The 24,242-nt window shown below is 59.1% G+C and overlaps 10 protein-coding genes across 10 annotated transcripts; 6 read left to right on the top strand and 4 right to left on the bottom strand.

The window, feature by feature from the left end:
- Nucleotides 1-23: 23 nt before the first annotated feature.
- BDZ90DRAFT_280083 (hypothetical protein) lies at nt 24-2,333 on the top strand (the record flags this gene model as incomplete). Its single annotated transcript, XM_025509239.1, has 4 exons — nt 24-81; nt 161-1,173; nt 1,238-1,307; nt 1,380-2,333. 4 exons carry the CDS (start codon nt 24-26, stop codon nt 1,892-1,894), a joined length of 1,656 nt encoding a protein of 551 aa, XP_025361777.1. The 3' UTR covers nt 1,895-2,333.
- A 623-nt stretch (nt 2,334-2,956) lies between these two features.
- On the top strand, nt 2,957-6,926 carry BDZ90DRAFT_232717 (hypothetical protein). The gene has a single exon (XM_025506359.1). The coding sequence runs from the start codon at nt 3,252-3,254 to the stop codon at nt 6,813-6,815; it is 3,564 nt and encodes a 1,187-aa protein (XP_025361776.1). The 5' UTR covers nt 2,957-3,251; the 3' UTR covers nt 6,816-6,926.
- Nucleotides 6,927-6,949: 23 nt separating this feature from the next.
- On the bottom strand, nt 6,950-7,618 carry BDZ90DRAFT_207959 (hypothetical protein; the record flags this gene model as incomplete). The annotated part of the gene is made up of 4 exons (XM_025503996.1): nt 6,950-7,045; nt 7,154-7,231; nt 7,313-7,409; nt 7,509-7,618. Coding segments are annotated over 4 exons (381 nt in total), but the record flags the coding sequence as incomplete, so codon positions are not given.
- Nucleotides 7,619-8,053: 435 nt separating this feature from the next.
- Nucleotides 8,054-10,702, top strand: BDZ90DRAFT_272202 (hypothetical protein; the record flags this gene model as incomplete). The annotated part of the gene is made up of 2 exons (XM_025508768.1): nt 8,054-8,690; nt 8,754-10,702. The coding sequence occupies 2 exons, from the start codon at nt 8,054-8,056 to the stop codon at nt 10,322-10,324; spliced, it is 2,208 nt and encodes a 735-aa protein (XP_025361774.1). The 3' UTR covers nt 10,325-10,702.
- Nucleotides 10,499-12,307, bottom strand: BDZ90DRAFT_227397 (BUD22-domain-containing protein; the record flags this gene model as incomplete). The annotated part of the gene is made up of 3 exons (XM_025504754.1): nt 10,499-10,542; nt 10,593-12,141; nt 12,227-12,307. The coding sequence occupies 3 exons, from the start codon at nt 12,305-12,307 to the stop codon at nt 10,499-10,501; spliced, it is 1,674 nt and encodes a 557-aa protein (XP_025361773.1).
- Nucleotides 12,308-12,574: 267 nt separating this feature from the next.
- On the top strand, nt 12,575-17,801 carry BDZ90DRAFT_232714 (hypothetical protein). The gene is made up of 2 exons (XM_025506358.1): nt 12,575-13,046; nt 13,117-17,801. The coding sequence occupies exons 1-2, from the start codon at nt 12,600-12,602 to the stop codon at nt 17,605-17,607; spliced, it is 4,938 nt and encodes a 1,645-aa protein (XP_025361772.1). The 5' UTR covers nt 12,575-12,599; the 3' UTR covers nt 17,608-17,801.
- BDZ90DRAFT_232713 (ubiquitin related modifier 1) lies at nt 17,484-18,277 on the bottom strand. The gene is made up of 3 exons (XM_025506357.1): nt 18,216-18,277; nt 17,875-18,144; nt 17,484-17,801 (listed from the first exon to the last, which is right to left on the bottom strand). The coding sequence occupies exons 1-3, from the start codon at nt 18,260-18,262 to the stop codon at nt 17,684-17,686; spliced, it is 435 nt and encodes a 144-aa protein (XP_025361771.1). The 5' UTR covers nt 18,263-18,277; the 3' UTR covers nt 17,484-17,683.
- Nucleotides 18,278-18,418: 141 nt separating this feature from the next.
- On the top strand, nt 18,419-18,970 carry BDZ90DRAFT_260823 (hypothetical protein; the record flags this gene model as incomplete). Its single annotated transcript, XM_025508300.1, has 1 exon — nt 18,419-18,970. One exon carries the CDS (start codon nt 18,419-18,421, stop codon nt 18,968-18,970), a length of 552 nt encoding a protein of 183 aa, XP_025361770.1.
- A 323-nt stretch (nt 18,971-19,293) lies between these two features.
- Nucleotides 19,294-23,241, top strand: BDZ90DRAFT_187164 (hypothetical protein). Its single transcript, XM_025503833.1, has one exon. It carries the CDS (start codon nt 19,418-19,420, stop codon nt 23,057-23,059), a length of 3,642 nt encoding a protein of 1,213 aa, XP_025361769.1. The 5' UTR covers nt 19,294-19,417; the 3' UTR covers nt 23,060-23,241.
- BDZ90DRAFT_187186 (hypothetical protein) lies at nt 23,112-24,011 on the bottom strand. The gene is made up of 2 exons (XM_025503834.1): nt 23,778-24,011; nt 23,112-23,701 (listed from the first exon to the last, which is right to left on the bottom strand). Exons 1-2 carry the CDS (start codon nt 23,841-23,843, stop codon nt 23,165-23,167), a joined length of 603 nt encoding a protein of 200 aa, XP_025361768.1. The 5' UTR covers nt 23,844-24,011; the 3' UTR covers nt 23,112-23,164.
- Between the last annotated feature and the right edge of the window lie 231 nt (nt 24,012-24,242).

The following is a 24,242-nucleotide window of genomic DNA, read 5'->3' as shown; positions in this document are numbered from 1 at the left end:
ACCTGCTTCGCCTTCTTGACATCATGGGATCTCTCCAGCATCTCCCTGGTGAAGGGCCAATCATTCTGCACCGAAAGCTGGGTCAGTCGCTCCCTCGCTGAGGTGCCGCAGTCTTTTCACTGCCATCATCGACATTGACGTCCTTCTCTCACTCGCGCAGGCCTTCACGAGCGCTACTCGGTCACACGCTACAACATTGGAGCTCCGCCAATTCTGGCGTATGGTGCTCGTCTGACCTCACGCTCTTCGGATACAGCGCAAGTGGTCCACGCTCACATCGCACGGCGAGTCGAGGTTGCTCTGAAGTCTTTGCCGCTCCTGTCATGCTTCGTTGAGGGAGCAAAGACTCGTCAGCCGCGCTTTGCGAGTCGAGGCGAGATTGCAGTTGAGGATGTGCTTCTGCCGCTTCGAAAGGAGAGAATAGACGCTGCCGTCGCTACCTCTTCTTCGCGACCCACGTTGGAGAGACTCATCGAGGAGGCCGTCGATCAGCCCTTGCAAGAACTGCTCGATCTCACTTCAGCCCCCCTGTGGCGGGTACAAGTCATTGAGGAAGGACCAGAGATCTTCGTCCTTCTCACTGTCGGCCACGTCATCTGCGATGGTCGTGGCGCTGGCAACCTGCTCGAGCTCCTCTTTGAAGGCCTCGACACCACCTCCGACAGTCATGACTCCGCTGCCACAGCCTCATCGGCCATCGACAGACTCACTGTTCCGCCATCAAGTGACCGCCTTGTTATCCCTTCTTTGCGCTATGCGCTCGGTGTCGCCTTCCAAGAGCTTGTCGTTCCTCGTCTTCCTTCAGGACTTGGTTCCTGGTTCCAAGCCAGTCCTGCCTGGCCCGCAGCAAACGCGGCCGGTCGCACTGAAGAGAAGCTTTTGATCCCGCCGCTCAAGGCGAGCAAGAGAGTGAAGCTGCTCTCTTTTCCACACGGCACCATCGCAGCCTTAAAAGCAATAGGGAGGACGAATGGCGTCATGACGGTTCATCCAATCCTGAGCACCGTGTGCACCGTAGCCACGTACGCCATGGCCATGTCGAACAAAGTGAGCAATATCGATGACGGCTACAGTTCAAGCGTGCGAATATCTTCAGAAACGGCCATAAACATTCGTGGGCTGATGAAGGATGCAAGGGAACACACGGAATGTACAGGCAATTTCGCTGCAGCTGTAAGTCAACACTGATGGGCCTGCTACTGAATGGCCAGCTGACTCGTCGCGCTCACACTCGCAGCTGCACTGGGAGGCCGAGGTCGCACCCAACGACAACTTCTGGGATATGGCACGCTCGTACGCAGCTCGAGGTGTGTCTGAGAAGCTGACGAGAAACCTATGACTGCCACTGATGGTAGCCCTCTCCTCTCTGCCCCCTGTAGTCGCCTCCGACTCCGACAGACAGAAAGCTCGTTACGCCGTCGGCGTCCTCTCCTACCTACCAGATCCAGCAACCCACGTCCCTCCAAGTGAGAAGATACCAACCGCATGGGAATCGTGGCTCCACGACAAGGCAATGAGCGATCGACCGCACAGCGCTTCGTTTGTGCTCTCTAATCTGGGCAAAATCTCGATCCCCGTTAGGGCTGGGGTTAAAGAGGTGGCATGGAACGCGAGGGCACAACCCACTGCGGGCTTGATGGAAGTGGATGTTTCTGGTCTGGAGCTGCAAGGGGGGCAGCAGGGCGATGAAGCCACCGCGCCCGCGTGTGACTTGAGCATGTGTGTTGGCTGGAGTCATGGAGTCCTCTCTGAGGACGATTCTCGCGAATATCTTTTCGTCGATACGATGAGGCGGTGTATCGACTTGCTTGCTGCGACGGGGGCTGCGTCACGACAGCAGCTCACCGTGGGTGACCTACTAGATTCGCTGGGCGTGGGAGCGGGAACCTTGTAAACCCCGCCCACCGCTGCTCCAACTGCAGATGAATCTAGAGCTCTGTCGGCGATTACACGTTCCGCCAGCCTGGGCCAGACTCGATACGATCGACGTCGCGCCGAGGGCTTAGCCAAGGGGACTTTACACATTCTGCTGCTGCGTATCGAAGTGCGGTGTTGGTTGCGCGCGCGCGCTGACGTACCGCCCGTGGGACAATCGAGGCGGGGCCGGAGGCGGTGCTCGCCTACGAAGAAGATGAGTGATTACCACGAGTGGCGGGACCCGCCACTTCCTCGATGAATTGAGCAGGTATTCCCCTGCCAGTGATCTTATTGACTCCTTTGTTCGTCTCACCTGCTCTCGAAAGAGGAAGGTGTCGCTCACAATGAGATGTGGGCACAAAGTGAGACATCATTTGGGAGGTTGGCGAGATTGGGATGACGACGCGTCGAGTCGTCGAGGGCGTAGGGGCCTAGAAGCAACACAAGCAAGTCGTCGACGGAGATGCGGGCGCGCCAAGGCGTAGTAGCAGCGGCCGCGGCCGTGCGGTGCGGCACCACAGCTGTGCATCTGTGAATCGGTGGGAAAAAAGCACGACTAGCGGCAGAGGCAGCAGCGGGGTCGAGCGGACGGGCAGGTAGGCGGCCGCGGCGTAGAGCAAGCCGATCGAGAGGACGGCGACAATACACACAACAAAGACGGCTCGGCAGTGACTTCTTGCTGCCGCTGCTCTATCCCCTCTGTGTGACTGGTCAAGAGTAAGCCAGTCGCCGCCACCCAATGGCCCGCAATGAGAACCCAGGATATTTTGAAGAGAGACGACGAACATCGATGGCCTCGTGTCTTCCTCCAATCAATACCACCATCAATCCCCTCCTGTCTCAACTACTCCTGACGCCCTCTCGCTCCCTCTCCCACGCTGCATCTAGGCTGCAGTGCGCTGCCTCCACTACTGCGAGGGCGTGGGTTGCACTTTAGAGCTTGCACCGGCTGCCGTCCAACACTTTTGTTTGCTGAGTCTCAATCCCAAAATTTGGGTAGGGCAGTGCTGCCTGCTCCGGTTGACTTGCAACTGCGCCTGCCTCCTGTGGCAGCTCCTGATCGCAGCGCCTGCCGCCACATTAGCTCAAGACATCACACATCGTAGCACCTCTTTCCCTTCTTCATCATCACGCTGTCACAAAGCTAATCCTACGCGGACACGCTTTTCGTCGCGCGGATCAACCCCTTTCCCCCTCGTCTCCCCGTATGCCCTTCGCGGGCTGATCAGCTGCCGCCACCTCCTCATCCACGGCTCGTCCACTCAGCGATGCCTCCGTCATCACCTCGACTGTCGTTTCGCTTCTGCTGCCTCTAACGAGCGACCTCGCCCACGATGTCAACATCGTCCCCGGCCTCTGGCACTCAGCCGCCACTACGCCCCGACTCGCCGGCAGGCACTTTCGGCACCTTCGGTCGGTCGTCGTCCAAAGGCACATTAGGCGGCGGTGCAGGGCAGCCGCAGTCTGCCCCATCAAGGGACAGCAGTAGCGCAAATGCTTCGCAAGATGTGTCGTCGCGTCCGACTGTTGCACCGCCACTACCCCCGCCACCTCTTACCATGTCACCTCGTGCTCTTGAGAAGCAGCGAGCGGATGATGACTACGCAGACGGCAACGCAGACTTCGTGCGCACGAATTCTCCTCGCGAGCCAAGCGGCAGTAGCTCTCTTGACCCACGTACTCATTGGCAAGGCTCGTCTGACCCCTACCGCGAGACGCCGTCGCCGCTACAACAACACACCTCAGACTCGGAGAGCCCGGTCCGGAGGGCCGCTCACGGCGCACAGCCGGGGTCGGGCGATGGAGACGGATCGAGCGGGCCACGTTACGGGTTTGGCGAGAGGGGCGGCTACGATGCTGGCGGCAGCACGCTGGAGCGTACAAGGTCGCCACAATCGGATCAAGTGCAAAGGGAACGGGCGAGACTTTTGGAGGAGGATCGTCAAAGGGAAGAAGAGCAGTACCTGCAGCAACAGATACCCTTCTTGGCTAGCGCGCCTACTCCTCGTAGTCCAAGACTGCGGCAGCCTGGACAGACCGACTTGCATATCGACACAGGGGATCGCAATCGCACGCCTCGAACAAGCTCAGCGCATCGTAGACGCATTCGATCGGGGGACAGCGTTGGAGGAGACACGGTACAGCAACAGCAACAGCAGCGCCATGGGCGCTCACGGCCGCTGAGCCTGACAGACTCGTCAGAGCGGCAACGCAGCCGCTCTTCTCGGCGGAAGCATCAATCTCTCACCTTCTCAGTACCCGACGACGGCAGCTCAGCAGATGACGAAGCAGAGAGAGCACGCCCGGTACGTCGCAGCCCTGGGCGCAGAGAGAGCCGGCGCCATCGTGCGCACAGTGCTCCTACGCCGGGCATGGGAGGGGCTCCCATGGTGCGCTCACATGCCTCAATGGGTCGACCTTCGGCTACGGTCGACGAAGAGGACCGGCCTGCGGAATGGACCTTCGCTGGTCCGTTGGGCACGACAGTCGAAGCTGTTGCGATGGAGCAGCGCCGGCAGTCTGACGCGCACGCGGCGAGCGCTCTGGCGTACACGCCGAGATTCCCGCCTATGATGCCCATGACTGTGGATCGATCACGAGGCCTACTACCGCGCGTACGGAATGAATTGGAGGACGGATCAATGGAGGAGAAGTCACCGTGGCAGGGCCGCCTACTGGCAGCAGACCGCGCCTCCCTGCCCCTCCGCATCGCGATTCCGATCGCTATCGCCCTGTTTCTCGACTTCAATGTCCTCTTCATTCAAGCGCAACTCGCCATCCACGCTGACTCGGATGGTGCCGCGACCGTCCCTCCGAGGCAAAGCACGGCCTGGTGGATCTCCTTCGCCGTCTATGCACTTTGCCCGATCTTGTCGATTGGTATCTTCACCCTCAAGCTGGTCTCGAACTACAAGCAGCAAACCCGGGAGGAGGGGGCTGAGGCCCGAAAGGCGTATTTGAACGATGTGGGCCGACTCTTGCTGACGCTGCGAAGCTCGGCGATACACAAGCTGGTACATGAAGTGGATCAAGCTGCTTCATCAGAACAAAGAAGGCTGGAGCGCGCTTGGCGCCTGCGACAGGCTTGGCCGCACGCTCTCCTTGCTCTGCCCCGCGTCGCCATTCTACTGGTGGCGATCGTCCTCTACTCGCCCTTCCAAAGTAGCGTTGACGCTTCGCCTAGTACGGCCATGCGCGATGACTTCTTCTTTGCGCCTGCTACAGGGTTGCTGAGCACATACGGATTCGCCGTGACGATCGTGGCCATCATCTGGCACGGGATGAGCGCCCTGATGGTAACTTTGGCTGCTCTCCTCGTGTACATCGGGGCAAGGCGAGACCGGCGCAGGACGACAAGGCATCGCGACATGCTGCTCACCAGCCGTCAGCAGACAACAGCATTCGCGCATCGACCCAAGAGTAGTATCAGCTTCCCCGACCAGCAGAATCAGCTCGAGATGGGGCCTCTCACAGGGGAAGCAGGTGGCATGCGAGACCTGATCACATTCAAAGCTGGCCGAGTATGGCAGCGCAACACGGAAGATCGCCTACGTCTCGCACTTCTCCGCCACGGAGAGCGCGACTCGCGCAGCCAGGGCATTGCTGCTACACCTCTGTTCGACCTGGTCGATCACCGCTCTGCAACCCAGCTCCCTGGCTTGAGGGGGCCGCAACCCACGATGCGCGAGCTGGATGCAAGCAGTGGTGCTAGGGTCTCTTCGTCTTCACGATTGCGCTTCGAGGACTACACTGGAATGGGCACAACGAGCCAGACGCTTGTTCAGCCTTCGGCTGATTCGAGGCAGCAGCATCTGCAGGGAACGAATGGCCCAACGTCAGCTTTGCCGCCAGGGTCTCACTACGGGAACCAAGCGGCTTCCCTCCCATTTCCCGCGATCGAATTCCCTCCTCGCCGATCGTCAAGCTCATTCCGCCGGCCTACCTCTTCCTCAGACACTGAGCGTGCCCCTGTACCTGCATCAGCCGCAGCCGCAGCGCCTACCGCCTCGCCGCGACAGGGAAGCATGAAGAGCATTGGCACGACAGGTTCTGCATTATGGGGCGCGTGGTTTCGGCAGCCTACGCGGGACTCTTTGTACCCAAGTGACAAGATCGCCGCAGATGGAGCGGCTGGGAGGGCAGAGGACACCGATGGGAGCCCTGAGGGCGAGGCGCAAGAGGAGCTCGCACATCCCACAGCAGCGACACGCGAATTCACTACCGGCAAAGTCGCCCCAGTCACAATTCCCACGGGCCTGTCAAGGGCGTCGATGTACGGCGAGGTCGGCGATGGGGAGGGAGAGGAGTCTCCACCGGCAGCGCCTCGTCCGGCTGTCACTGCGGTCCCACACGACTCGGGGCAAGACTACGTAGAGCATGAGCAAGACGAGTCCGGTGATACCTTGGACACGGACGAGACCGACCCAGAGGAACGGCGGCTGTGGTCTACCTTCCCGGAGCAGAGCAGGCGCCACCCGCCTGGACTCATTGCGCTCGAGATGCAGGAGAGGCAGCAACTCGAGAAGGAGCAGCGTGAGAGGAAAAGAGAGCAAGCTCCAGCTTCTGCAGCTCCGGCTGGCTCCGCCTGCAACGGCTTGGAAGACGACAGTCCCATGACCTCCAGCCTCACCCCGCCTGAACAGCCTGGAATGGCGTCCGCCGCCTCGATGGGATGGTCGCGCTACCCGATCTCTGGAAGTGGGTTGACCGCTATTCAGGAAGAGTCAAGCTACGCGCCGAGCTCGGTAGGGCACAGCGCTGCGGGCGCGCGTGGAGGTTACGGAAACACGCTCGAAGGAAGTGTCACTACAACGCCCACTACGGCGAACAGGCCGTCCGACGGGACACCCCAGCAGTCCACGCCTGCTTCACCAACGGAGTCTGCGGGAGAAGGGTGAGTGGAGGGAGTGAGGGCAGGAGGACAAGGCCTTGGGGTAGGAGATGACAGGCGTCGAGCAATGCTCCGCCAAAGAGGTCGCGGTACCATCATGCCAAATACCATACGCTTTTACTCTTTGTCTTCCTCATTGCACTACTGTGTCGGCTTTGCCACCTTTCTCCTCTCCTTCCTGCCCGTCGCGGGATCCACCATTGTCTGCCAATCGAGGGGTCGCAGTGTGCCTGGAACCTCACCCCCTGCGCCTCCTCTTTCTGCATCCCTGCTCCTCGATGGCGACGCTGCGGCCAATCTTGAGGGCAAAAGGCACTTCTTCGCCGGCATCACGTCGGACGGCACGGACGCGGTCGCAAAGACTACGCCCAGCTCATTCGAGGCGGTACTGAGAAAGTAGGAGCGCGAGTCGCCCAGTGATATCTGAAAGGGCAAAGACAGCCAATCATTTTAGCTTCTCTTCTAGAGCGTGTGTGCTGCTTTTGCAACTTGCGCGCAACTCACCACCCTTGCTCTAACCAGATCCCCAACTCTAAAGCACTCGGCCACCTTGACCTTATCCGTCTCCGTCAATCTCACATCCTGTTGTCTGATCACTCCACTGAAGTCCAGGCCAGCGGGATCTTCACCCGCAGCATGATTTGCCGCTCCACTTGCGAGTGCTTGTGAGAGTGAGAGGGACCCTGCTGCTTCTGCTGACGACGAGGAGGAGGAAGAAGGGTCGGGCAGGACGAGAAGGATGGAACAGACTGCTTGCCGTGAGGTGATGCGTGTCACGCGGGCGAGGACGAGGGAGTCGGGCTCTGGGAGACGGAGGAGTGGGGCTAGAGGGGTGTGAACGCTTGCCTTTGTTGTTGATGGGCCAGACTTCTTGGAGGCGGTTTTGCTGAAGGACGGCTGCCCAATGAGAGAAGAGAGGGTGTAGGTCGAGCGAGTATACGTGCCAGAAGTGGCTTGTATGCGCTGAGCAGATGATGAGGACGAGGGAGCCGGCAGAGGCTGCCCTGGTAGAAGGCAGGGCTGTGAAGAGGCCATGATGCTTGATGTGATGGAGAAGGTGGAGAATTGGGCGAAATCAAATCTGACCAGACGCGAATGCAGCTGCGAGCCAACAACGGGAAGGAGCACGTGGCACAAAAAGTTGACCTGAAGCTGAGCTCCTCGAGAACAATTTCAAGAGAGGCGCAGCCATTGTTCATCCTCACCACCAACACCTGCCAGCCACCAGACCTCCTCGCGCACAGCATGCCGCCTAAATCGAAATGGCGCTCCAGCGAAGCGCAGCACTTCACCCTCGTTCATCGTTCCCAACGCGACCCCCTGATCAATGATCCTGAAGCCTCCTCCCGCGTTCTCGCTCCCTCACGCAAGACTCGCAACGCTCGCGGTCAGCCAATCAGCAAGGCTGACCTGGATGATGAATTCGGCAAGAAGGAGCGTTCCAATGTCGGTGAGGCAGCAGAGTATGGCGTCTACTTTGACGACACGGAGTACGACTATATGCAGCATTTGAGGCCTATCGGCGGCAACTACAATGCTCAAAGGGGTGGCAAGGATGAAGAGGATGACGTGGACGTGGTTATGCTTCCTGGGCCACAAGGTCAGGCTAAGGGGAAGGGAAAAGCCAAGACTGGTGGCGAGCTCGAATTCAAGGATGAGAAGGCTGGAATTGACCTGCCGCAGGATGTGCTGGCTAGTGAGAAGGAGATGCCCCGCGATTGGACGCAGGGCGAAGGAGAGGAGCACAAGGGCTTGAGGCTGGATATGGACCCGCATTTGAGGCAAGCACTCGAAGCCTTGGATGATGAAGCTTTCTTGGCCGGCAGGAGACGACGACAGCAGCAGGCACAGCAGGCCAAGGAGGCAGCGGAGGCCAGCGCTGGTCCCTCGACCTCAGCTGCCATCCAAGACGACAAAGACGACCACGAAGATAGTGAAGAGGGAGAGGACGACGACGATTTCGATGCACTCTTCGCAGAAGTCGTCGCAGGAGGCGAATACGATCCGGACCACATGGACTCGGATGAGGAGGCCTGGCGCGCCCAAGCCCCGGGCGGAGACGAGGCTCTCTACCTCACTCCGGGGGAGAGGGCGAGGCAGAAGCTTCAAGCCACTACAGCCGCGGATGGTGAGGCAGCAACTAGCGCAGGGGCAGGGAGAATAGACCTCGATGACCCCAACCTCAGCTTGAGCGAACGTGTCGCTCTCTTCAAGGAAGGGCTTGGCGCTCCTGCTCCAAAAGGCGCTCAAGAAGACGAGGATGATGAGGATGCCGCTCGCCCTTCAGCCTCGAAAGCCGGATCTCGCTCTCGTCGCGTCCCCTCCTCGATAGGCGGCTCCTCCATCTTCGGCGATGGCAACCCCGGCCGCAAGTCCAAGCCAGGCAGCAAAGCTCGCCACGCTATGTCCTTCTACGCGCCCAGTGCAGCTGGCGGATCCACGGCTTGGAGTATGAGCTCGAGCGCTATGGCTCGCAATGCCGGCTTGACCAATCTGGATGATGGGTTTGATAGAATGGAGCAGATCTATGAGCAAGACGGTGAGGAGGACGATGACGAGATGTACGACTTCGATGATGAGGATGAGGACGGGGATGGGCCAGACCCAAACGCTTTGGTTCGCGAGGACTTTGGTCAGATCCTCGATGAGTTCCTCGAGAAGCACGAGGTCATCGCCGGTCGGATGCGCCAGCGCCTCGGTGATCGAGATGCTTCGGGGGCAGAAAAGCTGGACATCCTGCGCAAAGAAGTCGGCGCGGCGAGGATCGAGCGCTACTTGGCTGGAGATGAGGAGACGCAAGAGGAGATTGACAGGGATATCGAGAGTAGGATCAGGGTGGTCGGACTGAGGAAGGACGAGTGGGATGTGGAGACTATTCAGACTACGAAGACGAACGTGAGCAATCATCCTCGCGTGTTGTCGTCGGTCGCGTCGAGTGCTCGGTCAGGGTATCAGCCAGGGACGCTCGCCAGCAACGGTTCGGTAGGGTCGCTCGCCTCTGCTGGCGGATCGTCGGCGCACTTTGAGAGTATTCCAAAGGTCAAGGTCAACCCGAGGACAGGCGTTGCTGAGGTCGTCGGGTGGACGAAGCAAAGGAGACCGCCGCCGAAAGATGCCGACGTCAACGGCGCAGAGGATGACCTGCCATCCCTCGACTCCCTCTCCATCGACGGTCGCGGCGCACATGTCAACGGTGTCGAAGATGACGACGACGGCTCAGGGCCCCCTCCGGCCGGCCCCGCAGAGGACGACAGCGGCAGCGACACCTCGACGGAACTCGACCCGCGCCATGTCACTATCAAGCGGGACCGCAACGAGTCTGCTGAAGAGAAGCGTCGACGCAAGACCGAGGCTAAGGAGGCGAAGCAATCTCGCAAGCTAGAGAAGAGCGCGAGGAAGAAAGAGTTCGAGAACGAGAAGAAACGCCAGACCAAGATCGAGGCGGGACGCAGGGCGGCTGGGGCTACAGCCATGGAATTGAGGGTTGGCGGAGGAGCCGGGCGAAGGCTGCAGTAGACGTGTAGGAACGTGGCATGATATCGCACTGTCGCATTGCGTTCGCATGAAGTTTGTCAGTCGAAGACCACCTTTTTTCCGGCACCACCACCACCTCCGGCGAGAGAGCGGGCGATTGCCTCTTCCTTCTCTTTCTGCTTCTGCTTCGCCACCCAGCTTGGATGCATTTCGGCATCATTGCTCTTCGCCGCTGCTGGAGGAGCGAAGCGCTGCTGCTGCTGAGGAGGGCGTCGAGCGTACGGAGGTGCGCGCTGCGAGCGATCCTGACTGCGACGTGACGGTCCTCCCTTGACGTCTTCTCGGCCAGCAGGCGCTGCGGCCTTCGGTGGTGGCTTCGCACTCTCGTCTGCAGCAGCAACAGGGAAGCGCTTCCATCCGCTATCCTTCCTCTCTGGCTCCACAAAGTCCGACAAAACCTGCCCATTCCTTCCCCTCCTCAGTGGCTTATACCCACCCTTCCTGCCCTCACTTCCTCCTTCCTTCTTTCGCCTCTCCTTCTCCCTCAACTTGACGTGATTCGCATTCTTCCCATACTTCTTCTCCCAAAGAGCCTTTCGCGCCCTCTGTCCCATGCGGTTCTTCTTCTGCTGGCCTGCGGAAGCCTTCGTACCCTTGCCCTGGGGCAGATTGTCCTCCACATCCTCCTCGAAGTCATCGTCTGATTCGCCGCCCGAGAAGTCATCGTCGCGTGTGCGAAGGGAGTGGGTTACAAAGCCGTGTGAGAGGGTGGGGAGATATCGAGAGGAGGATGAAGAAGACGAGGATGCGTCGGACTCTGCGTCTGAGGCATCGTCCTCGTCGTCTTCCTCGCTGGAGGCCGAATCGTCGTTTGAGGCGGGTTGCGGAGCTTTGACATCATTGGCGATCTTCTTGTTGGCCTTAAGTCGCTTCACTACCGGTGAGGCAGACCTCTTTCGCTTCTTTGCTGCTGCACTCGTCGGCGTAGCGACCGCTTCTTCCTCTTCACTGTCGCTGTCGTCGTCAGCCGCTTCATCGTCCTCGCCCCCTTCACTCTCACTGCCTCCGATGAGGTGATCCCACTGATCGAGATCGCCCAGCTGAGCGATTTGCTCTTGTATCGCCGCTTCATCGAGACCCTCGTCGTCTGATTCATTCTGCACAGATGAGCCTTCGGAGGCATGTGCGCCTTCTGCGTCCTCCTCCTCGTCGTCGTCCTCGTCCTCCTCTGAGCCAGACCATTCACGTTCTGCATCCTGAGCAGCTGTAGCCATCGCAGTAGATTTGGCTGCTTTCGGCGCCTTCGTGTCCAGCTGAGTAGTAGCAGTAGACTTGCCCACTTCTGATGTCGAAGTTTCTGTACCAACTTGCGCAATAGTAGCATCGCCGTGCTTACCAACAAGTCTGCTCAGTCCCTCGACCGCCTTGGCCGTCTCCTCTGCCAGGACCTTACTGCTCATCAACCTGGCCTTTACTTTCTCTGGAGAACTTGCAGCTTGCTCATCGCCAGCTCGTGAGCCAACAGTCCAAGTCTTCGCCAGGCTCTCCTCCTTCCAAACTCCATGCAGCAGCGGCCACTCGTCGACTCCTTTCGCAGCTTGCCGTGCCTCATCTGTCTTCAGCCCCTCTGCAGCTGCTCCTTTTGGAAGTAGCTTGCCCTTTGACAGCTTCGCCAGCAATGCTGCCGAGGCAATGCTATCCAGGTCGATCTCCTTCAGTGCGGTGAGCTGCTCCTCGAGGTCCTCGCCTGCCTCTGCTTTGCTGGATGGCCCGCCGCCCTTGATGCGCTTGACGAGGCGCTGGATCTCGAACTGCTTGCTGCGCTTGGCTGCTGAGTGTAGCTGACGAAGCGAATGGTGCTGCGGCGAAAGGAGTAGGATTATGCGGATCGCTCAGCGACTTCCCTCTCTACTCGTTGGTCCTGCCCTTGGTGATGCTGCTCACCATCTTCTTAGCGATCTTGTCGAAGTCAATGGGCGCAGCCTCCTCGGCGCCGGACTCGTCCTCAGCCTCTGTCTCGTCCATCTGCCTCTGCTTGCCCTTTTGCGTGATTGCGCTAGCTTCCTGAGCCCTCTTGCCACCTTTCTGGGGCCTCACACCTTTGCCTCTTGCCTTGATCACCGCCATGTCTCAATGTATGCTATGGCGAATGGTTGAGGAGCATCAAGCGGCGGATGCCTGCCTCGAGTCGCGCTTCCGTCTCTCTCGTCGTCCGCCTCTGAAATTTTTGACGGCCGCCGCACTTTTGCTCGGACGGGCTGCGAGACGATCAAGTTGCTTCGCACCCAACCACCACCATCACCACATCACCGCCACGATGCCAGGGCTCAAGAGAAAGCCCTCACTGGGCTCATCAAAGCCCACAGCTTCATCATCTGAGGCCTCAACATCAAAGAAGAAGGCTCGATCAGATGCAGCCCCGGCAGCTGCTCCTCCTTCAACCCTCGTCGACTCGTCCCAGGTCGACTTCCCCAGAGGAGGGGGCAGTGGCCTCACACAGTTCGAGCATGCCTCGACTCTCCGAGAGGCAAGAGCAGAGCTCGCAAAGTCATCAAGAGGTGGCGATGACCTGTTCAGCGACAACAAGACGTCCGCAAAGGCGAAGTTGAGCCCGGAGGACGAGCAGAAGAGGAAGGACGCAAAGAGGAAGATGAATCGAGAGAAGAACAATGCCAAGAAGAAGAAGGTCAGCTTGGTGACAGAGGAGCCGGACAAGAGCAAAGCCAGCAAAGATCACATTCGTATTGAGCACCTCAACTACAAGGTGAGCGCTAGCGATGCCTTGTGCCAGCATACATGGAACTGACCTCTCTTCCCTGCTCTATCGATCGCAGCGCCTCGCTCCTGGGACTCGTCTTCTCTGCTCCATCGCAGCTGTTCATCCGCTTGCTCTCATCCTTTCCCTTCCCAACCAGCTCGTAGGACACGTACCGATTACATCCATCAGCCCGCTCTTCACCCAGAAGCTCCACGAGGCTGCGGAGGCGGACTCAGATGACGAACAGGAGGACAAGGACAGCGACGACGAAGAGAAGGCTGCTGCTAGCTCGAAACGTCAAGCTCGACTGGCATCGGGACTACCCGAGCTGCGAGATTGCTTCAAGGTCGGGCAGTGGGTTCGCGCTGCAGTCGTCAACGTATTCGGTGCTGGAGTAAAGAAGGGAGCAGTCCCTGGCCAGGAGGCGCACGAGTACGACCGAGAGTCGCGCCGTGTTGAACTCACATTGGCGCCAGAGGCTATTAACGAAGGTGTGGAGCAGGGTGACCTGGCCAAGGGATTCGTTTTGCCAGTCGCCATCAAGAGCCGTGAAGACCACGGCTTCCTCCTCGATGCTGGAATCGAGGGAGTGCAGGGCTTTGCCCCCTTCGACCAGGTGGACGCCTCATCCTTCTACCTCGGTCAAGTCATCGACGCGGCCATCACATCCGTCGCTTCGCAAGGCCGCTCTTTCACCGCGAGCCTCAAGGCCGCAGCTGTCAAGGCTGCCATCCTTGGACCCGAGTCAGCTCCATCCTCAACTGCTCTCGTTCCTGGCTGCCAAGTCACCGCTCTTGTGACTGCTGCGCTCCCCCATGGCCTCAATGTAAAGCTCTGGGGCATGTTCGACGCTACGATCGACAGCTTTCATCTTCCTGCGGCCCTGCCAGCGGGCAAGGAGATGCACGAAGTCTACAAGGTCGGCAGCAAGGTCAAGGGCCGCATCCTTTGGGAGGCACGCCAGAACGAGATGGGAGCGATGGGCGCCGAGGCCAATCAGGAAACGTCGGGTCCTCGCGCAGTCGCCCTCAGCGCGGCTCCGCACGTCCTCGCCATGAGCAGCGGCGAGTCAGCCTCGCTCCAAGGGCAATACCCCATCGGCGCCAAGGTCGAAGCCAAAGTCACACGTACAGACTCAGACTGGGGCCTGACCTGCTCCGTCAAGGGCGCCAACAGCAGCAGCATGGCCTTCGTCCACATCTCTCGCGTGTCGGACGACCACGTCGTCAAGCTTCCTCCACGCTCCGGTCCCTTTGCGCTCGGCACGACCCACGAAGCCCGTGTCATTGGTCACGCACCTACGGATCGCCTGCTCCTTCTCAGCCTGCAGCAAAGCACCCTTGACAAGAAGTTCATGCGCGTCAACGAGGTCGAGGTGGGCTCGACGGTGCGCGCGAGCATCAATCGCATCGGAGCCAACGGGTCGGCCATCTTCCTGAACCTGGGTGGAGCATTCGAGGGCGTAGTCTTCCCACTGCACTTCGCAGACGTGGTGCTCAAGAAGCCAGAGAAGAAGTACAAGCCGGGCGCCACCGTAAAGGCTCGGGTGCTCAACGTGGACTCGGCGCGCAACCGCATCGTGTGCACGCTCAAGAAATCACTCGTCACGTCGGAGCTGCCCATGATTTCCAGCCTCCAAGACGCCCGCGTGGGAGTCGTCACACAGGGAACCGTATCCAAGTTCGTGGAGAACCGCGGCATGATCGTCGACCTGTTCGGTGGGCTGCGCGCCTTCGTTCCCGCCTCCGAAGCAACCGAGTCCTCCCTCCTCTCCTCCTCGTCAGCTCCTTCATTGACTCAGCACTTCTTCGAGGGCAAAGTCGTCAAGCTTCGTCTCACACACGTGGACTACGAGAACCACAAGCTCCTGGCGTCCGTCAAGCAGGCCAGTCCGAGCTACCTGGCCAAAATGGACGTGGCTGCTGTGCAGGTCGGCGAAAAGGTCACGGCTACAGTCGCTGCTGTGCATCAGGACGTGGTTGTGCTGGAGGTACAGCCCAGCAAGGTGCGCGGTCTCTACTCGCTCGCTGTGCTTGCGAATCAGCGTGACCAGACTGTAGAGGAGGTAAGGGAGGCACTGCAGGATGGGGAGACGCTCGGCGATCTTGTGGTAGTGGACAAGCACGCCGACCGTGGTATCGTCATTCTTGGCGACGCGAAGCAGCCCTTGAAGAAGCCGCGTACTGCAGCTCTGGGCGAGCCACTCAACGTTGGCTCGATCCAGACGGGCATGGTGCAGGGCGGAGCAGGTGGTGAGCCGAACACGGTCACCATCGCCCTCGCTGGTGGCAACTGCCGCGCAAGACTCCACCTCACCGACGTTAGCGACGACTTCAGCAAAGCAATTATTCCCAACAACGGCGAGCAGTTACAGGTCTACGTCGTACGTCTGCGTAATTTCGGCAAGCGAGCCAACATCAGCACCCGCCCAAGCCATCTCACCCCGGATGCTGCGGCCGATATCAAGGACTCCGAGATCGACCTCTGCTCCGATCTCACCGTCGGCACCAAGGCGCGTGGTTTCGTCAAAGCAGTCACCGCTGCTGGCCTCTTCGTCGACCTTGGCCGCAATGCGACGGCGCGCGTCATGATCTCGGAGCTCTTCGACGACTTTGTCCAGGACTGGCAACCACGTTTCACGGTTGGCCAGCTTGTTGAAGGCACCGTCACCGCTGTGGATGCGGCGAACAACAAGGCCGAGTTCAGCTTGAGGACAAACCCCGGGCAGAGCAAGAAAAAGAAGGCGGACAAGAAGGCAGAGCTTCAGAAGGTCAAGGCCGACGAAGCTGGTTCCTCAACCCAGCCGCTCCGCCTCAAGGACCTCTCGAAGGGAATGAAGGTCAACGGCTTCATCCGCGCTGTGCAGGAGTATGGCGTCTTTGTGCAGATCGAGGGTACGCAGATCAGCGGTCTGGCGCACAAGAGCCAGCTCAGCGACCATGCGGGAACGACGGACCCCACGAGGGCGTTCAGCGTGGGCGACCGAGTCAAGGCGCTCGTGCTTGACGTACACAAGGGTGGGGAGGGGAAGAGGGGCAAAGTCGACTTCGGATTGAAGCCCTCGTACTTTAGTAAGGAGGACTTTGAGGAGGATGAAGAGGATGAAGACGAGGAGGACGAGGAGGAGGATGAGAAGGATGAGGACGATGAGGATAAGGAGATGTCCGACGCCGATGAGCAGGACGATGAAGATGAGGAAGAGGATGAGGACGAGGAGGACGAGGAGGACGACGATGAGGATGACGATGAGGACATCGAGATCGACACCGAGGCTCTCCTTGCCCGTGGCAGCGACGACGAAGAGGACGTGCTCAAGCTTGGCGGCGACTCGGACGAAGACGAAGACGACGATGAGAATGGAGATGACGAGGACGAGGACGATGAGGACGGTGAGGATGGCAGCGACAGCGATGAGGAGGAAGAGGCTTCGACATCCGCTACTGCGACCGCCGCTGGCAAGCCGCGCCCAGCCTTGGAACTCTCTGGCGGTTTCTCGTGGTCAGCACCCGAAGGAGCCGCGCAGGCCAACGCTGACAGCGACAGCGACAGTAGCGACGAAGACGACGAAGCAGACGGTGCCGCCAAGTCGACCGCCACCACCAAGAAGCCTCGAGTCAAGCGTGGCGCCCTCCGTCCTCTCGAGGACGATCTGACGGCCGACCTTGCCAACAAAGCTCCCGAGTCCGCCACGGACTTCGAGCGCATGCTTCTGAGCTCGCCCAACTCGTCCTACCTGTGGATCCAGTTCATGTCATTCCACCTCCAGCTCTCCGAGGTGGCCAAGGCACGCGCTGTAGGTCGTCGAGCGCTCAAGGTCATCAATTACCGCGAAGAGGCTGAGAAGCAAAACGTATGGATCGCTCTGCTGAACCTCGAGAACAGCTACGGTACGCCCGAGGCCCTCGAGGAGCTCTTCAAGGAGGCAGTCCAGTACAATGATGCCAAGACGATGCATCTGCGCCTGGCCTCGATTCTCGAGCAGACGGGTAAGGTGCAGGAGGCGCAAGAGCTTTGGGCAAGAACGACGAAGCGCTTTGGTGGGGCAGACGTGGACGTCTGGGTACTCTGCTCGCAGTTCCTGCTTCGTCAGGAGGGCAAAGGGGACGATGCTCGTGCTCTGCTCCCTCGCGCATTGCAGGCGCTAGACAAGTCCAAGCACGTAGCCGTCATTTCCCGCTTTGCGCTCAACGAGTTCAAGCACCAGGGAGGGGACATCGAGCGAGGCCGTACCATCTACGAGGGCCTGGTCGACTCTTACCCCAAGCGTCTCGACTTGTGGTGGCAGTACATTGATCAGGAAGCCGCAGCGGGGAATGTGGCTGAAGCGCGCTCGTTGTTCGAGAGGGTGTTGGAGGGCAGGCGTTTGAGCACCAAGAAGGCGAGGAGCGTGCTGAAGAAGTGGCTGGACTTCGAGAAGGCAAAGGGAGACGCAAAGGGAGAGAGGGCGGTGCTGGAGAGGGCGAGAAAGTTCGTTGAGGAGGTCAAGAGGGCGAAGGGCGGAGACGAGGAGGACGGTGATGATGCGATGGAGGAAGATGAGGACGAGCAGAGCGAGAATGACGAGTAGAAGTCGGACAATCGCATGTCGTGGACTCTTTCAGAAAGTTATATTATCAGCGATTGTCATGATGTATGTGCTGCGATCAGCCACCGTGAAGCGTAGAGATGAAGCAGACCTCGTCGCCATCCTGCAGCTCGTAGTCGAGCTCGCCCTCGAGTTCCCAATCGGCGTCATTGATGAGAACGAGAATGCCCGGCCGTCTGACAAATCGCAGGAAGAAGGAGAGTCAGCATCATCGTCAACTTAAGTACGATGGGCTTCTGGCGCACTTACACTCCCTCCCCATCTGTGTTTACGAACAGCTCCTCGCGCTCTACGATGAGGTGATTGCGGATCCACTGCACGAGGAAGCGCATGTCCGCCGGACCCGCCTCCTTCGCTGATGACGAGCTCACACCGTTGGCTGCGCCCTCATCTGCCGGCATAGTGACTACTGGCTGTTGGCGAAGCGTCTTATGGAGAGTAGCGGGGTCTGCGCGTGCTGGGAGGGAGATGCGTTGCTTCTTATTGCGAGGTGGGGCCAGGAGGAGCTCGGTGCCGCCGCTGATGGCAAACCACGGGGTAGTATCAGCGATCTAATTATGCTGAGACACCAAGCGTTGTCGTCCGCTCACCCAAACTCGAGCTTGATGTCCAGCGTCTGCTTAGACGATGATGCCATCTCGGCAGCTGTATGCAGATGATGGGAGTGGCAGGGAAGGCAAAAAAGTGCGGGACGAGGAGCGGAAGCGCGAAGCGTTGAATTGCGTTTCTCAAGCGGCGTCCATTGAATCTCGATCTCTTACTACCATTACTTCTCCCGCTCAATTCGCCAACGATGTCACGCAAACCGCCACCGATACCCACGCCCTCCTCGTCATCGTCACCAGCATCTCAGCCCTCTATCTGGCAGGCCCCGCAATCCCGCACACCCGTCCCTCGACCGCGGCAAGCAGTCGCCCAACCCAACTCCTCCTCCGGCTTTCACCCCCGCGAAGATGTCTATCGAAGAAGAGTCACCCGTCCAGACCTAGGAGAGCAAGGTCCACCTCCCGCTCCATGGCAAAGATATTCTCAGCTGTTAGGAGGAGCCGCCAGCTTGGGCGCGGGGGCGTGGTTCATCCTGTGGGCAGACTACGGAAACAGGGAGCATTGCTTCTCTCCTGTGAGGCGGTTCCTTGGAGTGCCTAACTCTTCGAGTGGAACGGCAGGAGCCGCAGGAGCGTTGTTTGGGAGAGTAAACATGGAGCAGAGAGAAAAGAAGAGTCTGGCCGAGGTGCTGGAAGAGGAGAAGAGGAAGAATGAGGTGGCAGAGGGGAAGCTTGGGCGTCAGACGGAGGGAGTAGAGGGCACTGGGGTGACGAGCAAGGCTGCTGCCACTCTGAGATGATCAAAAGGTGGTGGACAGCAGGCAGAGAGTCGCCGATGAAAGGCAGGCTGCTCTGCATGCCAGCCAGCGGGAACGTTCTGTCCGGAGGGCAGCCAACAAGCTCATCAGAGGGAAGTTAGGTGTAAGAGCGGGCGATAACATGTACAATAGCAAGACATGACGTTTGGCAGGCGGTCTTGATGACCTCGAGCGTTTAACACCACAATGAGCTCTTCGCATGACCGGCTTCTCCCATCACATCTTTCGCGAGGCTGCGTCCCTTTGTTCGTCTCTTCCGTGTCGCAGGCGGACTGAGAGCGAGCTTGGTTGCGTTCTTGTTGTCCCGCCTACTTCTCGCGCATTTTGCCTTCTTCCCACCCCATTGGACTCTCCCTCCCTCTTCTACGTCACTCTGTACGCCTCGAACCCACACATGTCTCCCACATATACACATAGCGGAGCGGCGACATGAGTGTCCCTCACGGTCTGATGTTGCGAGCCTGGGCGGCGAGGCGCAGCATACATTCTGGATCGCGAGAAGGTGCTGCACGCATGGCTCCCACTCAGGATCCATCTGCTAGTAGCAAAAGCGGTGACGGTCATCGAATCGTTCAGAGAAGGCCAGCTCGATCGGCTGCCAAACTTGCCGCAGCGGAGACCCCAGAATCGTCACGGTCATCCAAAGTCGCTGCAGATGAGGGCAAGCCGCCGACGGCGCATGCGAAGGAGTTGCACCAGTCATCTTCGCCTTCGAGAGCCGCCGCAACGACGAGCAGCCACCATGAAAGCCGGCTTGCGTCTTCGAGGCTTCCCAACAGTTCAGCTTCGTCCTTATACCGAGTCGAGTACCCCCGTGTCAAAGCCGGAACACCTCGCTTGCCATCGGACCGCAAGAAGTCCTACGAAGACTCGGCTTCAGGCTGGCACTCATCCAATGTAGAAGGGGCAGGTCCCTCTTCATCACCTAGCGATACGCCGACTCGCTCTTCGAAGGCCACTTCGTTGGATCCGCGGGGCTCATTCGCTGCCCTTGCGTCCTCACTGCGCAGCATGAGCGCTTTGACTGCAAACGATATGTGTGTCCCGCGGCCGCCGTCACGGTCCGATCCTGATGCCTGGAATCGACAAAGCGATGACACGGGGAAGGGGAAAGAAAGAGAGGTGGACACTGCTGGCGCTCCTCTGGAATTTCAAGGCAACAAAGAAGCATGTCGTCGGGCCGTCGACGAGCTCGAGGCGTCGCTCAGCCGATGGACTGCAGGTCTCGGCGTAAACCAAAGGGAAGCGACGATCAACATCGACGAGGCTTTGCAGCTCTACTTCTCTGCTTGCTCGCGGTTGGGCGAAGCCGACGCCCCACCTCAATCCATGAAAGCGGTCAGAGCCTTGGTGTCGTGCCGGCGCTTATGGCCGAGCTGGTATCCGCGCGCAACAACCCATCAGGCCATCAATGATTATCTATTACAACATCACGACACAAAAGCCACTGCATTCCTAGCGAAGATCGCAAGACGCCAGAACGAGCATAGAACTCTTTACGAGCGAGACTCGCGCATTCTGCTGCGTCTCTGCGTGTCACTCCTTTCCTCGCCTAGTCTATTGGATCGCCGCAGAGGAAAATCGACTTTGATACAGGCACTGTCCCGCCAAAAAGATCCCAGCTGCTCCTTCGCAACGCTATCACTCCGCACCGCGCTCTTAGCAAACTTCTGTCGAGCAGCAGAGGGGTGGGCGAAAGATCCAGCGATCGTGCCATTGGCCCTCGGCGTAGATGCACTGATACGGCGAAACACCATTCGAATGCAAGAGCAAGGCGTCGGAGATCGGGAGGAGTTGCTAGAGAAGGCCTGGTTAGCTGTCGTGGCCTGGCGAGCTCTCAAAGCACCGCGGGCTAAGACACCTGACTCATCCTTCCCGGCTCTCGATCCGGACCTAGTTGCATGGGCTAAGGACTTACACAAGGAAGAAGTGCCGCGTATCGCTGGCCTCGACCGCATTCTTCACTCCATACTCTTCCGAGCTCAGGTAGAACGCGGCGTCCCTAGCGCCCACCAGCACGCGGAGGGCTACCAGCAGCTTCTCCGATCCATCGACGACCTCGGCTTCAGTGGCGGCGCCTTGTCATGGAGACACGCCATCGAAGCTCTGCTTGGTTCTCACCGAGCCTTTATGCGACCGTACGAGTATCGAAGCAGGGCTGCCCGCTTCACTGCTCCTTCTGCTACTCAATCTCAGGCTCCTTTCAAGGGCCCCGACTTGATTCAACTCTATGAAGCAAGTCTGCTCTACGAGGCGTCCATTCGGGCCTCAAAGCCTGCTATTGCCCTCGCACCGCCCCTGATCGATGCCCTCCTCTGCCAATTTCCGCCTCGCATCGAAAGGGCCATGGAAATCTATCGCCAAACGCAAGCCAGTCACACGACCAGGCCCGTGGTGAGTGGTCATGGCTGGCGCTCCCTGAGCCGTCTGGCATTCTTTCGACGGCCGAGCGAGGTCTCCTCGACTGTCAATGCAGATGATGAGGTTGATTCGATACAATCTCTCCAACAGACCGCAGCGCTTGCCAAATCTCTGCTCGACTTCCTCTTGAAGAGAGACGATCCGAACGGACCACCTCCAGAAGGCCCGGAGCTGCAGTACGCCATTGAAATTGTCAAGGATCTCATTGCACAAGGGCGAGGCAGTAGTCTCTCTCAACTGGACCGTCAGATTTACACCGTCAAGATTCTTGTCGGCCTTTCAGCTCATGGTCGCCGTCGCGTTGCAGAGCAAGGGCGACACACCACAAGCGAAGACGACTTCACGGAAGCGCTGGACTTCTGGAACCTCTTGATCGGGCAGAGCAAGGATCGGGATGTAGATCTGCACAGACCGAATTCTGCGAGTCGACTGGCCGCGTCTACGGCGACTCGTGTAGCCTGGAGCAGCTGGCTGGACGACATCCATAATGGGGCCCTTAGGGACATTGCAATGGCTCTCGCAGGAAGAGGGCTCAAGTCGGAGGGATCACCGTCGAGAGATTGGCGCGAAGCGCCTTTTGCGCTGCCTCCTCGGCACAAGTACGTAGCACTGCCCCTTGCTCCTCTGAGCATCGTTGTAGACTGCATCCTGAGGACCATCAAGCCCGATCGATCTGCGAGGGCCTCAGGAAGCTGTATCTCTCTGTTGACGCAATTTGCTCAGTTGGCTACCTACAGCGCGCACTATCGCATGAGAATGACGACTAAGGAAGACCTCCGAGACTACATTGTCATGCGGTGCTGGCACTGGCACTCCGATCCTCCTCCAGATCATGCATCTCTCTCCTCCGCCATTCACCGATTGGGCGTCTTTCACCTACACTCTGTGGTACCAGACACCCCTGTCATCGGAGCCTACATGGAGGCAAGCAATCGAATCGGTGACTACGCGACGGTCTTTGAGCTCTGGCAGGGGCTGCTACTGTCGACTATCAACGAGCGAAACCGAGAGACCGGTTTTTCAAACTCTACATCGAACAGCGCAGGATCTCTTCCGCGCCAGCAGCAGCAGCAGCAACAACAACAACAGCAGCGCCTTGACTTTACAGGAGTCTCTGCGCGGCTGCCTGCGGCCGATCGCCCTGCCATCAATTCAGCCATCGTCTCCATTCTTCTTGATGCCAAAGGCTGGTGCGGTGAAGAGGAGACGGGTCGACGTGCCTGGGCTTTGGTCGGTCGACTCGACGAAGGAAGGCAGGTCGATGACAAGCTGCGAAACGTCAATGTCTGGACATCGTGGCTCGAGTTTCTATGTCGGTGTGGCCGGCTGAGCGAAGCCCTGGGTGACCAAGGGCTCGACGCTATGCTGGTGGGATCAAATCCTCGGCCTAATGCCAAGACCCTGACCACGGTACTGTCCTTTGCTTTGAGAAAGGACCTCGAAGAAGGGGCAGCTAGAGCTCGCCTGCGCCGCACGATGGCCGACTGGGACGACAAGCCCGCAACGGGCCCAACGCTTCCAAGAGCCACAAGCGAGGGAGGCACAGCCTTCCAGACGCTACGTGAGAGGATTCAAAGGGGCGACTATGGTCAAGGAATGTGGGAGGAGATTGTATCGGAGCGTCCCGACATGATGAAGGCGTCGCTGTAGGCGAGCTGTGCAGTCGCATCACGTTTCGAAATAGATGTCATTGTCAATCCGTAAAGGGGTATGAGAGACTAGGCAAAGAGTTGAAAAAGCTTCCTTGGACATGCTCTACTTGGTGGCACCGGCGACGGCTCCCTGAGCCTGAGCGCTGGCGTCCTTTGCCTGCTTGGAGAGATCGTTGGCCGCCTGCGATGCTTGCTGCGAAGCGGTGCCGGCAGCCTCGGAGGCCTGCTCTTGAGCACCACGAGCAATGGACGAAGCCTGGTCGACGACGTTGGAGGCAAGAGCCCTTGCCTTGTCGACGACACCGTCTCCTGCTCCCTCTTGGCCTGGCTTGACATACGAGTTGGCCGAGTCGAGGGCGTTGGCTACGAGCTGACGACCTTGGTTGACGAGGTCACCGAGGGTCTGCTGAGCGGCTTCGGCGTTAGCTTGACCGTCCTTGGAGGCCGAGTTGGCGACGCCCTGAGCCTGGGCAGAGGCGTCCGAGGCGGCCTTACTGGCTTGGTCGGCGGCCTCGCTGCCCTTCTGGCCGGCAATGCCAGCCTGCTGGGCGGCGTAGTTGTAGGCGTTGGTGGCCAGGTCAGTGGCTTGCTTGACGAGCGAGTCACCCTGAGCCTGCGCGTTTGAGGCGAGGTCAGATGCCTTGTGAGCGCAAAGAAGCAGAGCAGACTGGTCAGCATACACGAGTAGCGAACGTGAGGCAAAGGAGCGCACACACCTGCTTCTGGATGTTGTCGGCCTGATCCTTGGCGACGTTGGCGGTGTTCTGAGCTGCGCTAGACATGATGATGATGCGGTTGAGATGTGTTGGAGTCTCGAAGTGTGTGTGTTTCGTGAGTGATAAGGTAGGAAGGAAAGAAGCGCACGGGCGCGAGCTACGACTCTAATGCAGACTCCGCTGGCTGGCCTGGGTTGGAGTTGGTCTCGAGAAGCTGAGTTTGATGCTGCGAAGGGGGTTCACGGCCACGCGTGACGTCATGACGCGTGCAAGCATGGCCCTACCCGAAATATCCCTCGAAATCTCAATCATGGGTCTTCGCGTTGAAACGTACGTCTGCGAGCTCGTCATCTTCTCTATCACCACGCAATCAGCGAATCGCATTGCAAGCGTTCAAAGTGCATGCACTGGCGGAGGGATGCGCGCCTCCCCGGTCTTCCAGTACGATCCATTCGGATACGCATA

This window comes from Jaminaea rosea, assembly GCF_003144245.1.
Source record: "Jaminaea rosea strain MCA 5214 unplaced genomic scaffold BDZ90scaffold_8, whole genome shotgun sequence".
NCBI lineage: Eukaryota > Fungi > Basidiomycota > Exobasidiomycetes > Microstromatales > Jaminaea > Jaminaea rosea.
The sequence above is the reverse complement of the archived record's forward strand: the minus strand, read 5'-3'. Positions and strand labels throughout refer to the sequence as shown.

Bases quoted from the DNA above. Each gene is read 5' to 3' on its own strand.
- BDZ90DRAFT_232717 (XM_025506359.1), top strand. From the start codon at position 3,252: ATGTCAACATCGTCCCCGGCCTCTGGCACTCAGCCGCCACTACGCCCC.
- BDZ90DRAFT_232714 (XM_025506358.1), top strand. From the start codon at position 12,600: ATGCCAGGGCTCAAGAGAAAGCCCTCACTGGGCTCATCAAAGCCCACA. The intron at 13,047-13,116 runs GTGAGCGCTAGC...TATCGATCGCAG, and splicing joins TTGAGCACCTCAACTACAAG to CGCCTCGCTCCTGGGACTCG.
- BDZ90DRAFT_232713 (XM_025506357.1), bottom strand. From the start codon at position 18,262: ATGGCATCATCGTCTAAGCAGACGCTGGACATCAAGCTCGAGTTTGG. The intron at 18,145-18,215 runs GTGAGCGGACGA...GTTTGCCATCAG, and splicing joins GACATCAAGCTCGAGTTTGG to CGGCGGCACCGAGCTCCTCC. The intron at 17,802-17,874 runs GTAAGTGCGCCA...GCGATTTGTCAG, and splicing joins AACACAGATGGGGAGGGAGT to ACGGCCGGGCATTCTCGTTC.
- BDZ90DRAFT_187164 (XM_025503833.1), top strand. From the start codon at position 19,418: ATGAGTGTCCCTCACGGTCTGATGTTGCGAGCCTGGGCGGCGAGGCGC.
- BDZ90DRAFT_187186 (XM_025503834.1), bottom strand. From the start codon at position 23,843: ATGTCTAGCGCAGCTCAGAACACCGCCAACGTCGCCAAGGATCAGGCC. The intron at 23,702-23,777 runs GTGTGTGCGCTC...TGCGCTCACAAG, and splicing joins CCGACAACATCCAGAAGCAG to GCATCTGACCTCGCCTCAAA.